The sequence below is a fragment of the Xyrauchen texanus genome, chromosome 46, assembly GCF_025860055.1.
Source record: "Xyrauchen texanus isolate HMW12.3.18 chromosome 46, RBS_HiC_50CHRs, whole genome shotgun sequence".
In the NCBI taxonomy this organism is placed as follows: Eukaryota; Metazoa; Chordata; class Actinopteri; order Cypriniformes; family Catostomidae; genus Xyrauchen; species Xyrauchen texanus.
Window position 1 is genome coordinate 3,026,032 of NC_068321.1, and position 16,991 is coordinate 3,043,022.

Consider the following 16,991-nt stretch of genomic DNA (forward strand, 5'->3'; position numbering starts at 1 on the left):
ACCAATTTGAAATGATTCGAGCTTTGTGACATGGTGCATTATCCTGCTGGAAGTAGCCATCAGAGGATGGGTACATGGTGGCCATAAAGGGATGGACATGGTCAGAAACAATGCTCAGGTAGGCCGTGGCATTTAAACGTTGCCCAATTGGCACTAAGGGGCCTAAAGTGTGCCAAGAAAAGATCCCCCACACCATTACACCACCACCACCAGCCTGCACAGTGGTAACAAGGCATGATGGATCCATGTTCTCATTCTGTTTACGCCAAATTCTGACTCTACCATCTGAATGTCTCAACAGAAATCGAGACTCATCAGACCAGGCAACATTTTTCCAGTCTTCAACTGTCCAATTTTGGTGAGCTCTTGCAAATTGTAGCCTCTTTTTCCTATTTGGAGATGAGTGGTACCCGGTGGGGTCTTCTGCTGTTGTAGCCCATCCGCCTCAAGGTTGTGCATGTTGTGGCTTCACAAATGCTTTGCTGCATACCTCGGTTGTAACAAGTGGTTATTTCAGGCAAAGTTGCTCTTCTATCAGCTTGAATCAGTCGGCCCATTCTCCTCTGACCTCAAGCATCAACAAGGCATTTTCGCCCACAGGACTGCCGCATACTGGATGTTTTTTCCCTTTTCACACCATTCTTTGTAAACCCTAGAAATGGTTGTGCGTGAAAATCCCAGTAACTGAGCAGATTGTGAAATACACAGACTGGCCCGTCTGGCACCAACAACCATGCCACGCTCAAAATTGCTTAAATCACCTTTCTTTCCCATTCTGACATTCAGTTTGGAGTTCAGAAGATTGTCTTGACCAGGACCACACCCCTAAATGCATTGAAGCAACTGCCATGTGATTGGTTGATTAGATAATTGCATTAATGAGAAATTGAACAGGTGTTCCTAATAATCCTTTAGGTGAGTGTAGGTTCAAGTTACATTATTAGACATTTATAAACTATAAATGTTTTGATAATGGAATTAGTATATTACACAAGCAAAAATCCTCCTTGTGCAAGTACAGTAGCACAAATAAATGTTGTTTGATGTCTAAACAGATCCTAAATTCTGGTTCCTTATGTCTGCTCTTGTGTGGCAATATAATCTTTTGGTCTTCATTAACAGAAAAGCACACTAAAGTCTGTCCAGGTGCTGTAAAGTATGACACATAGCGAACACTTTACTAACAACAATCCTTCTGGACAATACTTCATTGTGGGCAAGAGAAAATATGTTTACTTTTTGTGGATCATAATGAGAAAGAGCATCTGTGTGATATCAGGATTGATTTCACCCAAACATATGAGTGTAATATTACTGTAGGGGTGCATAAACTCTCGCGATTGATCACATTTAATGTACTGTAGTCTGATGTTTGTGAGCAGTAGGTTTCCATTTATTCTTGTTACAGATGCTTCACCTAAAGTGACTAAAAGTGCATTTAATAAATGTATTTATCAGTATGTGTTCCCTGGGTGCATATAGAGAAGACGGAATTAAATAATTCTCTACTATTATTCTAAAATTTCACATTCTTAAAATAAAGTAGATACTAATGGCACTTTTCCACTGCACGTTACGGTTCGACTTGCCTCAACTCCACTCCCTTTACTTTTTTGAGCTTGCATTTCCATTGCAGTTAAGTGTCATCTCAACGTGAGTGGGATTATAGGCTGATCGTCATAGTTATGCCGCCTCTACTGCCGTGACATCATCTTAAACATGACACAAACTGACCAAAACAATAACGCAACTGCTAGCTGTTAGCTACTAGCTCATTTCGCTGCATAAAGCAGTTGTTGCATGGTGATTTTACACATTTGTAACAGTTAAACTGGCCTGGTTGTTGTAGAAGCAAGCTTCCAGTAGCTGGTCAACTAAATAAAGTGAAGCTTTCAAGCAGAATATAGAGTTAAAATAACAAAACATACCATCCTCCATCGTGGCTGCATCCAGGGCACTCTCCCTCCCATTGCTCGCCGGTTTAGATAGTGTCCATTTGGTCAAACCACTTCCACATTTCCTTGATGGATCTGTAGTCACTTTTATGTTTTTTAACTTTTCCCTACACTGTTGGTAGGTCTGGTGGTAGCTGTGTGTGGCCAACAGCTGAGACACTTCCTGAGAGACTTTTTCGTTTCGCTCATCACTAAGAGTGGATCGTCTGCACCTTGTTTATTGACCACGGCGTGGTTTTGCTCACAGCCGTTTCTTTTTTCACAATTTGAAAGTCGCGTGAGCAAATTATACTGTTATCGCTATTGCTAACTTTAAAACTAGCGGGTTGAAACCCAGTGACGCTGGTAGTGACAATTCTCCCTGACCAATCAGTGATCTGCAAGATTTTGACGTCACATTTAGTATTGGCTCGGCTCGATTGGAACGTCGACCGAGGTGGTACTAAAAAAAGCATCAGGTACTATCCACAGTGGAAAACCCCCAAAAAAGTGAGCTGAGTCGAGTTGAGTCGAGCTGAGTTGAGTTGTACCATGCTGTGGAAAAGCCCCATAACTGACACCTAAGACAGGAAATGTTTTCTACGATTACATGTCAGGGACTGTGAAAAACTGTTTAAATGTATTTGGCTAAGGTGCATGTTAACTTCTGACTTCAATTTTATATAGATATAGAACCGATATAGGACAAGCAAATAAAGGCTGTATAACCTATAGAGATATCAAACATATATAAAGGATAGGTATAGATAGGCTACAGAACATAGTTACAGTAGATTCAAGTATAGATTTTGAATATACTGTACATAGATATAACTACAGATTTAAATTAAATATGCTATTGATACAGATATAGGACTGGTATAGATATTGTATACTATAGAACAAATATAGACATAAAGCCAAAATACTCTAGATAGGACAAGTATATATAGGCTATATAACATATATACTGTATACTGTAGATAAAAGTTGTAAGGTATGGCGGAGGATCAGTGCCTTAACAGATTCCCGAACAAACAAGAACTTACTGTTAAAAACCCCCCTAATTACTGAAATAGCGCCAACCAGCCTCCACAAGCACAATAAATGTATTGACAAAGAGACAATGAACTATTGACAGAGAACCGCATGTGACATCCGCATGCTCACCACGTGCTTATCGTGTGGACAGGAAGGGGGAAACTTTGAACGTAAAAATGTGTGTGTGTGTGTGTTTTTCAGTTAAACACAGAACTGCATATTGCTAATGAAATACGTGTAATCCCTGTATGTTGTGTATTTCTGAGGTATATCAAACTCGTTAGAACTGTTTCAGTTGTGTGTTTTAAACTCTGAGGCCTCATATTTAATAGCCTCAGTGTATATTCCCTTTCTAAGTGTACTAAACACATGTTTCTTGGTATCAAATTAAACCTTACGATTTGTCCGAGCTGAATTCGAATATAAGATCTCTGTAGAATGATATTACGCGATGTTTTACTATCTTTTGAGTCATTCAGCCCAAAATCTCTTACTGTCATAAACATGCAAATGAGCTTTGACAAAGGAACTCTCTCATGCCCAGAGTAAGGGAGACTTTTACGACCTCCAAAGGAATGTTCAGAGAAGTGCTGACCCTCACTTCATTCTCTTACTGAGAAAGAGAAATGAACCCTGTTAGTCCTATATATATATTCTATATATCCATGTGATAAATATTGACATGTATCTAATGTGCCATCTCACATTTTCCCTTAAATGTGCTTGATCTATGTTTTCTTGCAAACTAATGGGTTAATGTTTCAGACTTTGCATACTATGGTTAACCAAAATCATATGTGTGGCATATTTGGTCTCTATAACTTGGTATTCTGAAGATTGAAATGACTGTGTACATGATATGTCGATAACAACAACATATTAGTATTACAAGTATGTTTCCTATTTTCTTTCTTGCACATGCAATGGGCAATTTTACAACAAAGAGCAATAAACCAAATTCCCGCCTAGAACTCAAACCCTTCTTATTGGTCGAGCCAATGAGAGGTGGGACCTGTTTCCTGAGGGTATAAAATTGCTGCGCCCACTTCCTCGCCTTTTCTTCTTGCTCATCTCTCTTAGCTCGCTCTTAGCCCTGTCGCTTATCTCTTGCTTTCTGGTTCTCTGAGCCTTGTGCTCTCTCACTCTCTCGCTGAATGATGCCAAACTAGAAGGCCCCAAGGACTCCCAAGCGTGTGCCAGGCTACGGCCTCGACTGCCCATTCACCAAGATCCTCTGACTCTCACTGGTTCTCTCTCATCGAGACAACATCATCAAAGATCAACTGGAGCCTCAACAAATTGCATCAGGACAGTTTAATTCAAATGGGACATGCAAGTATCAAACTTAGTCTCATTATTTGATACATTAAGTATCCTTAACCCCTTTCTAAAAAGGGCGTGTCAGAACTAATATGATGGTTTGCTCAGGCTGTTGATCTGCTGAACTTCAAACAATGCTATAACTTCTTGCCTTCCTGTATTCTGCTTCAGCCCTCTTTCCCTTGGTAAACTGTATGAATGTATGTATATGTATGTTAGAGTAGTTTAAATGTTTAGTCTAGTTAATAAAGTCTTGTTCATGTCACATGTAAAGTTGTCTGTGTCTCAAGCTCATATCTAAAGTCACTAATCATAGATTTTGACTACTTGCTCTTAATACTTAGTAAGAAAGACATTTCCCTTGCCCGGAAATGTACATTTCTATTAATTAATTAATTAATAACCAATATTGAGTGTTCACGGGATGAACCGAGTATTTGGTTGTAATGTTAATGTAGCTACATCAAGTTAACCCGATTAACTGATCCAAATATTCATAATCGATTATAACAAGTTATGATTGATTATTAATATTTCATAGAGCTGATTCGCTACCTAATGGTGGAAGAATATAGAGCTGATTCGCTACAAAGTATAGATATAGAAGAGATATACTATAGATATAGGACAGACATAGATACTGAACAGGTTAAGATGGGCTATTGAACATATGGGATTTAGATATAAATATAGATAGAACAAATTCTATAGATACAGTTGAAGTCAGAAGTTTTCATACATCTTAGCCAAATACATTTAAACTCCGTTTTTCATGATTCCTGACATTTAATCATAGGAAACATTCCCTGTCTTAGGTCAGTTAAAAATTAATTTTAAGAATGTGAAATTTCAGCTTTTATTTATTTTAGCACATTCCCAGTGGATCATAAATTTACATACAATTTGTTAGTATTTGGTCCTTTAAATTGTTTAACTTGGGTCAAACGTTTTGGGTAGCCTTCCACAAGCTTTTCACAATAAGTTTTGTCCGGTTTGTAGGCCTCCTTGCTCACACACTTTTCAGTTCTGCCCACATATTTTCTATTGGATTGAGGTCAGGGTTTTGTGATGGCCACTCCAATACCTTGACTTTGTTGTCCTTAAGCCATTTTGCCACAACTTTGGAGGGATGCTTGGGGTCATTGTCCATTTGGAAGACCCATTTGCGACCTAGCTTTAACTTCCTGGCTGATGTCTTGTTCACTTGCAAACTGTAGTCTGGCTTTTTTATGGTGGTTTTTCAGCAGTGGCTTCTTCCTTGCTGAGCAGTCTTTCAGGTTATGGCAATATAGAACTTGTTTTACTGTGGATATAGATACTTGTATACCTGTTTCCTCCAGCATCTTCACAAGGTGCTTTGGTGTTGTTCTGGGATTGATTTGCACTTTTTGCACCAAACTATGTTAATTTCTAGGAGACAGAATGCGACTCCTTCCTGAGGGGTATGATGGCTGCATGGTCCCATGGTGTTTATACGTACTATTGTTTGTACAGATGAACGTGGTACCTTCAGGCATTTGGACATTGCTCCCAAGGATATACCAGACTTGTGGAGGTCCACAATTGTTTTTTTCAGGTCTTGGCTGATTTCTTTTGATTTTCACATGATGCCAAGAAAAGAGGCACCGAATTTGAACGTAGGTCTTAAAATACATCCACCGGTACACCTCCTATCAGAAGCTAATTGTCCAAAGGCTTGTCATCATTTTCTGGAATTTTCCAATTTGCTTAAAGGCACAATTAACTTAGTGTATGTAAACTTCTGGCCCACTGGAATTGTGATCAGTAATCGATTGTTGGAAAACTCTCATGTCATGCACAAAGTAGATGTCCTAAATGACTTGCCAAAACTGTAGTTTGCTAATATGAAATCTCTGGTTAAAACATGAATTTGAATGACTTCAACCTAAGTGTAAGTAAACTTATATTAAATGTTAATATATTTATTTGATGAGTTGCTTTGATAACATGCAATTCCTCCACTGATTTAGGGCTTTTTCAGCATTTCTCATTGCACACACACACACACATATATATATATTTTAACGGTAAACATCTATATTATATATATTTTCTAGCTGTCCAATATCTATATTTATCCGTATCTATATAAAGTATGTTCTATAGGCTATAGGCAGAACATAGGCTGTAGATATAAATATACTCTAGATATAAGACATGAGATAGACTATACAACATATGCAGATATATGTATAGATATAGAACAGATATAGCTATAGGACATGTGTAGGCAATAGAACATATACATATACGCATAGGTATAAAATAGATGTAGCCTACTGTAATTATAGGACAGGCATAGAAAGCTATAGAACAGGATGCGTAAAAGTATAGAACATATATAGTATATGGACACGACAGATATAGATAAGGCAAATAAATTTAAGCACTTTGTAAAAGCACACTTATAGCATTACGTACAAGCTTTAGGGGGTTGTTCACACACTTTGCTGTCACGCAGCTCTCCGCGCACTGACGCGCGTGACTGGCAGGAATTCTCTCACGCGTGGACTGATTGCGCGCCTGCCCTGTGACGTCGCGAGCGAAGCGGTGTGTCTCCCTCACACACTCACACACAGTCCACTGCCAAGGACTGAAGGATGCTCGCAGTGCTTCTCTAGCGCTCAGACAGCATCATGTCTATGATGAATATGGCGAGTTTGGCGGATTTCGAGCCGCTCGCGGCAGTTATTCCCGCCACGAAAGTTGAGATCACCGTGTCGTGCAGGTGAGTGACGCGCGTGGTTTCTGTCAGCAGTGCAGTTCGCATCAGACGCGTTTCTCATTCAAAACACTGATGCGTGGAGTTTCTTTGATAACATGCAATTCCTCTGCTGATTTAGAGCTTTTTCAGCATTTCTCATTGCACATCATATAAATGACATTTTGTTGACAGAAATTGTATTGGTATACATTTTTGCTTATAATTCATTTGCATAATTGATATTAAAGTGCATATTGTAAAGCCTTTTATTTGTTTTTGTTCTGCATCATTAGATTGCAGAAAAATCAGCAAGAGCCTGCTGCAGATATTGTACTATATCACAATTATTTGATCAAACACAAGCAATTATTTGCTCAGCAATTTTATCATAAATAATTGTAACCGCAATTATAATACATTATGATACTAACATTTTCATGGTTCCACATTTAACAATATAATACTGTACATTAAAAAAAGACTATATGATATTAAATGATATTAATATCATTTAAATGATATTACTATAGATATTATACTATATACTATTGATATTACTATGAATCTGGGTATTGATCACAATGCATTATATTCTTTTAGTATACAGCATATAAAATGGTACAGAATATATATTAGCCTATAACTGTAATTACAATTATTGACAAGAACATGCTGCCCATAACAAGTTGCATTACATAAAGGATATCTTTATAATGCAATATATACATATTTTTGAGGTTATAGGTTGCATGTTTTATGTATACTGTAGCTATATAGTCTAATGCATGCATCAGACAGCTCTGTTCAGTGTTGCGTAATCAGTGCATGCATGAAGAAAGTGCTGATGTCTTAAGAAGCATTGTGATGGTCTTAATCCAGAGAGACCTCTTGAACTTCTTATACAGACCTCAGAATTTAAATCAGATGCTTTGTTCAAAGCACACAATAGACATGTATTAATATGGAAAACCTCTGTTCAGCATATTCAACTTGGATAATAAGAATGCATCAGACTTCACACCTGAGCTGTTTTATAAGGGTCTGCTGTGAATAAAATGGAATAAATGAGCAGCGCTGTGGGTCACTACATCAGAAAGTGCAGATGATGTGTTATTTTTAGGGCGAGAGGGTTAGATCTGTTCACTTATATTTGGAGGAAGAAAATAACACTCAAGAATCCTGTGCTGTACCTTGTAAAGGGTCATCATTTATGATAAAGGATTGCAAAAGATTGGACTTTATACATAGGTAGATATGGTCTATGAGCTGTTATATCAACATCAAGATTTTAACTTGGAATGTATAAGGGGAATAGTGTATTTGAGGTACTGTTACTGTTCTTGTTTTTTTTTTATCCCATTTTTGCCTTTACTAGTTAATTTTAATGGTCATTAGCATATTAACACTCTGATTGATCTTTTAAAGCCATTTTAACTATTCAGGGGATGCATTTACACTCAAACTATCATAAATTATTATTTTTGACACATTCTCATGATTCTATATGAATGTTCTCTTTATATGTCGTGTTTTTTATTTATGACAACATAAATTTCACATGACGATGAAAGTGGTAATGCAATCCAATGTTATCCACTGTGGATAATTTACCATTAACCTCTATTGTAATGGACAGATGTGTAACTCTTTGTCAAAATACATAATTTTGCATGCATGACAACTTCACAAAGTATTTGTCAACTACCATTTAAAATATGCCACTATGCACTATATATATATATATATTAAATGTGTAGTTAAATCAGTGATTGTTTTTAAATTACCTGTAAAACAATGACACTGACATTCTTTCAGACATTACGGGATGGTACTTAACTTTTACAGTTTACTATACTTAAAGAATAATTTGTACAACATTTTATCGTAAATTGGATTTCTTTTTAAATATAATAAATTTTCAATGTGAATTTTTTTTTTTTTACAATATTTACAGTAAAATTACATAGGCAACACTATATTAATGACTAATAATTCATTTATAAATGATTTATAAAGCATTGATATGTGGTTATAACATGCATAAAAATGGTGACTTGACAAATAGTGAGCCACTTTAGGTAACGATGACTTAATAAAATCCTTCTTTTGACATCAACATGACAAGGAAAGTGACAACACATGTGAATCAAAACATTACAGTAATGAATATAAACACAAAGCACACTTTAGCAAAATTACATAATCCATCTTATTTGTGCTCCATTGTGAAATAAACCATGAATTGAGGAATTTTATGTTTGATTAATTTATAAAGTATGAATGTGTGTATTACTAGTTAACACAAGTTAAACTATTTGGCAAGTATTGGATAAAAGTTGCCTTTTTGTGCATGTTGCTATGACTGCATATAAATGATTAATAATGCATTTGTAATTGGCTTTAGTCATTAATGAACCCCTTAACAAAGGAACATTCATATAAAGTTTTAATATCACATGTATTGTATTTTATCAATATCCATGTAGGCTACTGTATTATGTCAATTAAAGTTAACAGGTTTTATTTTTACACTTTCCCCATTCAAATTAATAGGTTTACTATGTATACAATGTGTTACTGAGATATGCAAGATATTTCACATCCTCAAACCACAAAAAAATCCTATTCGTATTGTTACATTTTCTCATGTAAAGTCTAATTGTAGTGTTCAGGTTCAGATAAAATACTTCAGATAGGTGCTGATAGTTCTGAAGGTGAAAACAGAAGCTATGTGGAATCTGGCAGTGATGCTTTTGACAGTGAAGCATCTGTATTGACTCATTGACTTGTTTGGTCTGAGTATATTGAAGTGAGACCCCTCTGTGCTGGGAGTCATGTCAATACACAGCGAAAGACAAAGAGGAAAATGAGAAGCAGAAGTCAGTAACCTTTTCTACAATCTTTAAAAACTACAAACGCAGAACTGATTGATTTCAGTGTATCGGTCAGTCTAACTCATGAGAGTCAGTTCACACACACACACACACACACACACACACACACACACACACACACACACACACAGGATCTGATTTGTAAAGAACTGGAGGAGGCTGTCGGATTAGAATCCATATGCGGAAGATTATTATAACAAACAGTCGAAATACAAACTCCAAAACAGCAAATAGGTGTCGTAGTAATAGTCCAGGCAAGTGTCATAACAAAGTGAGGCAAATACACAGCAACCAAACAAAAAAAGCTTGGATCTTTTGGTTTCTAATGGCTAGTTGAATCCTGACATGAGCGCTGTCCCATACCCTCTGACTCCTCCTGATCCAGTCGTCCACAGCAGGTACCTCAGAGGATTTGCCAGACCAAGGAAAGAACGGTGGTTGAAAACCGAACACACACACTTTGGAAGGGGATGAGTCCTGTGGATGACTGTACAAGGGATTTCTGTGCATATTCAGTCCATGGAAGGAAGGTGCTCCACTGATGATGTTGTTTCCTACTGCAGTAGGTTGGAAGAAAACATCCAATCTCTTGGTTCAATCTTTCAACTTCACCATTTGGCATCTTATGGGAGCAAAAACAAATGAGGAACGTAATATAGCTTCTGGTTTAAGTGTTGAATTGGGCAAATCAAATGTTCTGGATAAAGCCTCTGCCATTTAAATTTTTTTACTGCCTGGACGATACGTGACTGTGAAATTAAATAGTGTAAAGAAAAGGGCCTACCTGGCTTGTCTTGGATTTAACATTATTTTTTTTTTATATACTCAAATACTTGTGATTAGTTATCACCCGAAATGGATGATGGGCTCCCTCCAGCCAATGTCTCCATTCTTCCAAAGCTGTTTTGATAGACAGTAGTTCCTTATTGCCTAAATAGTTTTTTTCTGCAGGGGACGGTTTCCTAGAGAAAAAAACATGAATACAGTTTAGCTGGATTACCTTGGCATTGAGACAAGACCGCTCCAATGCCACAGTCCGAAGTGTCGACCTCCACGATAAAAGGAGCATCAGGTTTCGGGTGTTTCAATATGGGTGCAGTAGTGAAACTGGTTTTTAGCTTGTCAAATGCCTCTGAGCAACCTCCGTCCATGACAATTTCTTGGTTTTCCCCTTTGAGTAGAGAGATTAAAGGGGAAGCAGTGGTGCCAATAGGCCCATCATCGACTCCTATGAAATGGATAGGTGGAGACCGTGGTACAGTAGAGATGTTGAATTCTTTCACAATGGATGAGATTAACAGCTGATCCAGAATCTACTAATGCTGTAACAGAGTGGATCTGATTTGCATAATGCAAAGTTACTGGGAGCATGACACTTTGACATGCCCTCCTCTGAATCTTATGTGCATCCGATCTGCATTGCTTACACTGGCTCAACATGAGAACAACTAGAGGCTGTAAATGGTGATAAACGGGAACGTGGAGTGTTTCAAATCAAATTGTCAATTTTGAAGGCCAACGTAATGTATGAGGATAACTCCAGAGAATCATCCTTGCTAGCTAGTTCAGCTTGTAAAGCAGAGTTCAACCCTTCACGGAAGACAGATTTTAAGGATATGTCATTCCATCCACTCTGAAATGCTAATGTACGGAAGCGTACAGCATAATCTGCTACAGTCTGGTTGTCTTGGCATATGTGTAATAGCTGAACGGAGACATCTTTACCTCCAGCAGGATATTCAAAAACATCTCTGATTTGCTGTGAAAAATATGAAAATGAGTCACTAATTTGATCGTTGTCCCAGACTGTCATGGCCCATTCTAAAGCTTTTCCGGTAAGAAGTGACATAGAAAATGCTGATTTTGACTGTTCATATTTAAATGACTCAGGTTGCTGTGAAAAGTATATGGAACTTTGACATAGTAGCCCCTTACACTTCTGCAGAGCCATTGTCTGGAAGCACTAATCTTACCGGTTCAGCTCGAGAAGGAGGCAATGACTGAATGTACCAAGTTAAATGTTAGTTGGATCATAAACACAATGAGGTAGATACACAGCATCCAAATCAAGACAGTAATACAAAATCGTAAGAAACAGGCAGAAAAGTCCATAACATGAAACATGAAAATCACAATGAGAATCCACTCAGTAAGGCAGGGTGAGATGGCAATACATTGCACTGAGGGTCAGAATGAGCAGAGTATAAATACACATGAAGCTGATGAGGTAACTGGAAACTGGTGTGGGGAAGATGGCGGGAGCAAAGGATGCTAGGAGTTGTAGATCAGAACCAGGTTAGTATTCAGGCGATGGCACCCTCTGGCTACTGGATGCATGGTCCATGGACTGAGGTGTTATGCTGATCTACACTAATAAAACATTTACAAGCTCTGCACAAGTTTAATGAATATCAGTGAGAATTAAATGGCAGGATATTTACACAAAAAAAATATTAAAGTTAGAAATTCTATTGGGAAAAAAATGTAAAAATTATGTTGTAAAAAAAACTGTTGTTAATTGTTTAACTGTAAGGGAAAATTAAATTGTTTTAAAAGACACTACAAGTATTTTTCTGTATAAGTAAAAGTATTTTAGTAAAAATTACGAAATTTCTCATAATTTGTGTTAAAAAAATGTGTATATTATTTAACAATACATTTAGTTCTACACAAAAATTATGTTACAATTTTCTTTTAATAAGTAAAATGTGCGGTACATATTTGTTTACTTTTAGTAATACATTTAATTTTACTGTAAATAATATATATATAAAATAATTTTTTAGAAGTAGAAAGTGTGAATTATCTTAAATAATAATACATACTGTATACCTTTCCAGAAAAATTGTTAAAATTATGTCTTTAATAAGAAAAAAGTATGAAATGTATACAGTCATAAAAAAAATGCCACTCCATAAAGCCTGACACATTGCTACTGTATTTTTACAGTAAATTTCTGGCAACCACAGCTGCCAGTTTTTACAGTAAAATTAAATACATTTTTTATCCTTACACTTGCCCTACAACATATATTTGACTATATCTTCTTAAACCTCCTTTGAAATTATAAAATTATAATAAATTATAATTTGTGTTAAAATTGTATTTATTATATAACAATACATATATTTATGGTAAAATATTGTTCATATTATATTCTAAGAAGTGAAAAGTGTAGTACATATTTGTTTAATTTTAGCAATACAAATAATTTTACTGTAAATATTGCATATAAAATGTTTTTAGAAATAAAATGTTTGAATTATTATTTTGTTAATGTATAATATGAATTACTAATCTTGTGTATTATTATTATATAATGTATACTATTAATACATTTACCTTTACGGTAAAATATTGTTTAAATTATATATAAATCAGTAAAAACTATGAACAATCCTTATTTTTCATACTGTTTTCAGTCATCAAAATGTAATCTTAGCCTGGAACATTGACATTATACTGTAATTTTACAGTCAATTTCTGGCAACCACAGCTGTTGTGTTATATTGCAACATACATGTGATTATATCTCCTCATACATGTGATTATATATCCTCATTTGTGGCCATTAAGAGCCTTTTTAGTGCACTCTTGTATCAAGATGTGTTAAGAATGATGTTGTAATTTCTCCTGACACAAGCATTTTCTTTATTAAACTGGTTTAAAAGCACTTTCACAATCCTAATTATAACATTTGATTAAGTCAGCAATTTAGAATCAATATTGGCTTAATGTTCTTCTCAGTACTATTATGACATCAATTGCTCATAAATGTGGTGATATTTGCAGAGCGTGTGTTTGGACTCTGGCTTTATATATTTAAACACCACAGGGGGCTCGGCCTTATTAGCAACACTAAACTTTATCACACTTCATGGTTTAATTACATTCCTCATGAATTATTCCGCTGTGTTTTTTCAGCATGTTGTAAATATTAATGTGGAATGAGTCCGGAAAAGGATCAGGGCTAAACATGAATTAAAATCATAAGAGGACAGTGTCATTGGATGTGATTGGCAGTTGGGGTTGTTTATGGTGGAGAGCGTGTGATGTGGGTGGAGGGCTTCTGCTGTGCTGGGATTTGAAATGGGAATGTTCTGTTTCGAGGGGGAACAGCCATGTAAATGTTTTATGAGGATTCTCGTTCTCGAGTGTTTGCGGTACTCTGGCTATGTAATGTTTTTAGATCGCACTGTAATGGTTGGGTTCAACCTTTGTCAGGTGGCATATGAAGTTGCAGAATGGGGAGGGAGTGGGACACATGTTTAGTCTTCAAATATATACCTGTGGTATGGGCATATAAAGTATGTTGAAAGGGTTAAAAAAAAGATCTCTCTTCCATATTCCTTGCATCAGTGTGTGATTTGTTTGTGTGATGACTAATTGTTTTGTCACTTAAAAGGTTACAGGTACTGTATATGACATGTATATGTATTTACTTAGTTTAATATCTGTCTATCTAAGATCTGCTCATATGTATTCTAATACTCAGTAATTGTTTGTAACACATTTGAATGGGGTCTGGTGGACACTAATTATTCCGACTTCCTACAGACAAACTAGTCGACTATTCATTTAAACAACCTAATGAAAATTCGCTTTTGAAAATATGAAGTTTGCACATCTTGGAACAAAAACGAGTGGCTGCTAATTTTCTTGGAGTTGCATACATTTCTGTTAGTTTGTGACAATCCCTGCTGTGTAGTTCAGTCATTGTGGTTGGTAGATGGTGTCAGCAGCACAGTAACTTTTACTCTGACCCAGCATACATGCATGTAAACATTCTGTGTTCTGTGTACCATGAGGGTGATGAAATCATTAACAGTCTAAATTTCACAAACTTTGTTTCTATCTGTATCACTAGGTCAAGGGGTTGTGGGTTATATATTAAGTTAGGGCTATTGGTTATACAGTATATTAATTTGGGGTTATGCCTTGTATATTCAGTTCGGGCTATGTATTATATATTCTGTTGGACCTATGTGTTATATTTTGAGTTGGGGCTATGTGTTATATATTCATTTGGGTTAATGGGTTTGTGGCAGTGGGGAAGTGGTTGAGCATTCATCTGGAGAGAGAGAAAGTGGTAAGAGTGCACACCTGAGCGCTATGATGTCTAACCTGTTTCTGATTCCTGTAAGCCCCGGAGAGAGCGATAAAAGGAGAGACCATGCCAGAGATGAGGAGAGAGTGATGCACAGCAGTGTGACGCGTTTGTGTTTATTTGAAGCTGAAAAGCCACGCTTTCACTGTGTTAAAACGTATAATAAAGACCTGAGTTTGAGTTTCAACATACCTGATTCCCACTTCCTCATTCCCACAATGACAGAACATGTTACAGTGGTGCCAAAACCTGGGATTTTTGGAGGAAGTACACGCCGCCATGTAGTCCTTGCCATTGGCCGAAGACATCCAATCCACATTTACATTACATTTATGCATTTGGCAGACGCTTTTATCCAAAGCGACTTACAGAGCCCTTATTACAGGGACAATCCCCCAGAGCAAACTGGAGTTAAGTGCCTTGCTCAAGGACACAATGGTGGTGGCTGTGAGGATTGAACCGACAACCTTCTGCTATAACTGCTGTTGAGTGCTTTAGCCCACTACACCACCACCACCAATCCCTCGCCAGCATGCATCATATCCAACATCAGGCCTTGCTTGAGCTTCGCAAAGATCAGGATCGTCGATTCCAGGAGGTTCTCCAGGCAAAGCAGAGGACCAGCAAGCGATCCAGAGTGTACTACACCAGGAGGAAGACACAGCAGCCACCATGCCTCTGGTCACCCTCATGAAAATGGGGCAGAAGATGATTCGGAGGCATTCCTGGACTTGTTCAAGATAACTGCAGATATCTGGAAGTGGCCGCGTGCCCAGTGGGCAGCCAGACTGCTTCCACTGTTGTCTGGGAAGCTCAACTCCAGGCACAACATCTGCCAGTGGCTAATGTCCTTCAAGATGATTGGGACAGGCGTCACTGGAGGAGGCTGTCCAACTGGCTGAGGACCATATGTCTGCAAACCAGAGGGCAGAAGAGACCTCTCACTCTCTCTCCTGTCCCTCTCTCTCTCCTCTCTCTCTCTCTCTCTCTCTCTCTCTCTCTCCCATCCCTCTCTCTCCTCTCACTCTCTCTCTCTCTCTCGCTCTGTCCTACTCCTATTCCCAGGAAACACGGGAATGTCCCTCTGAAGCTGGCTCCCTGCTTTCTTTTTCCCAGCTGCCAGTGCCCTCTATCTCTCTTCGCTCTCCCCTCAGGTGGTTGAACCCGCTGTCGCAGGCGTGGACATAACATCTGGGCTGGCCTGCTGGAGGTGCAGGGAACCTGGGCATTTCCAGGATCAATGTCCCATGATGGAGCTGGGAACATTGGTCTAGGTCCCTGACACTCGACAGGCTGCCCCCGATCGAGCTGGAGCGTACTGAATACCGGTGAGTGTTAAGGGGAGTACACATCAGCCTTGGTGGATACGGGCTGCAATCAGACAACTATACACCAATGTTTGGTTTAAGAAGAGGCTTTGGACACAGCTAAAAGGGTGAAGGTGAGATGTGTGCATGGGGATATTTACAATTATAGTAGTGCAACTCAATACATTTCAGGGGCAAAAGCCTAGAGTTGAGGCTGCGGTTAGTTCCTGCCTCACCCATCCAATAATTTTGGGAACAAATTGGCCAGAATTTAAGACTCTGTTAAAGGGAATATGTGTGGATGGGTCCTGCAAGAAAATTATTAGATGTGAGATGCCTTGGTGGGGAAGGCAGTGCCAGGGTGGTCTACGTCAGTTCCACGTCAGGATGAAGGGAGGGAAGGGGAGGCTTCGGCCCTACCCTTCTTTGAGGATTTCCCGAAAGGGGATTTCCCTCTGGAGCAGTCGAGAGATAAAACCCTTAAGCATGACTTTGACCAGGTGAAAATAATTTTGCCATTATAAAAGAGATGTTGTCTCGAGTGACGCAGGACGCTCAGACATTAAAACCGGATGCAGTGCCTCTGCACAACATTGCAGCAATTATCTCCCGGGTGGGGATTCCGAAAGAAATCTTCACTGATCAGGGCACTACATTCATGGC

At 37.9% G+C, this 16,991-nt stretch overlaps 1 protein-coding gene across 1 annotated transcript in view; it reads left to right on the top strand.

Moving 5' to 3' along the window:
- The first annotated feature begins 6,947 nt into the window (after positions 1-6,947).
- The window catches only part of LOC127638001 (copine-8-like), an 88,183-nt gene continuing 78,139 nt past the window's right edge, over positions 6,948-16,991 (top strand). Inside the window, exon 1 of the mRNA XM_052119360.1 lies at positions 6,948-7,044. Within this exon, the coding sequence (XP_051975320.1) occupies positions 6,953-7,044 (92 nt within the window). The 5' untranslated portion in view covers positions 6,948-6,952. The remainder of the gene's footprint in view (positions 7,045-16,991) is intronic.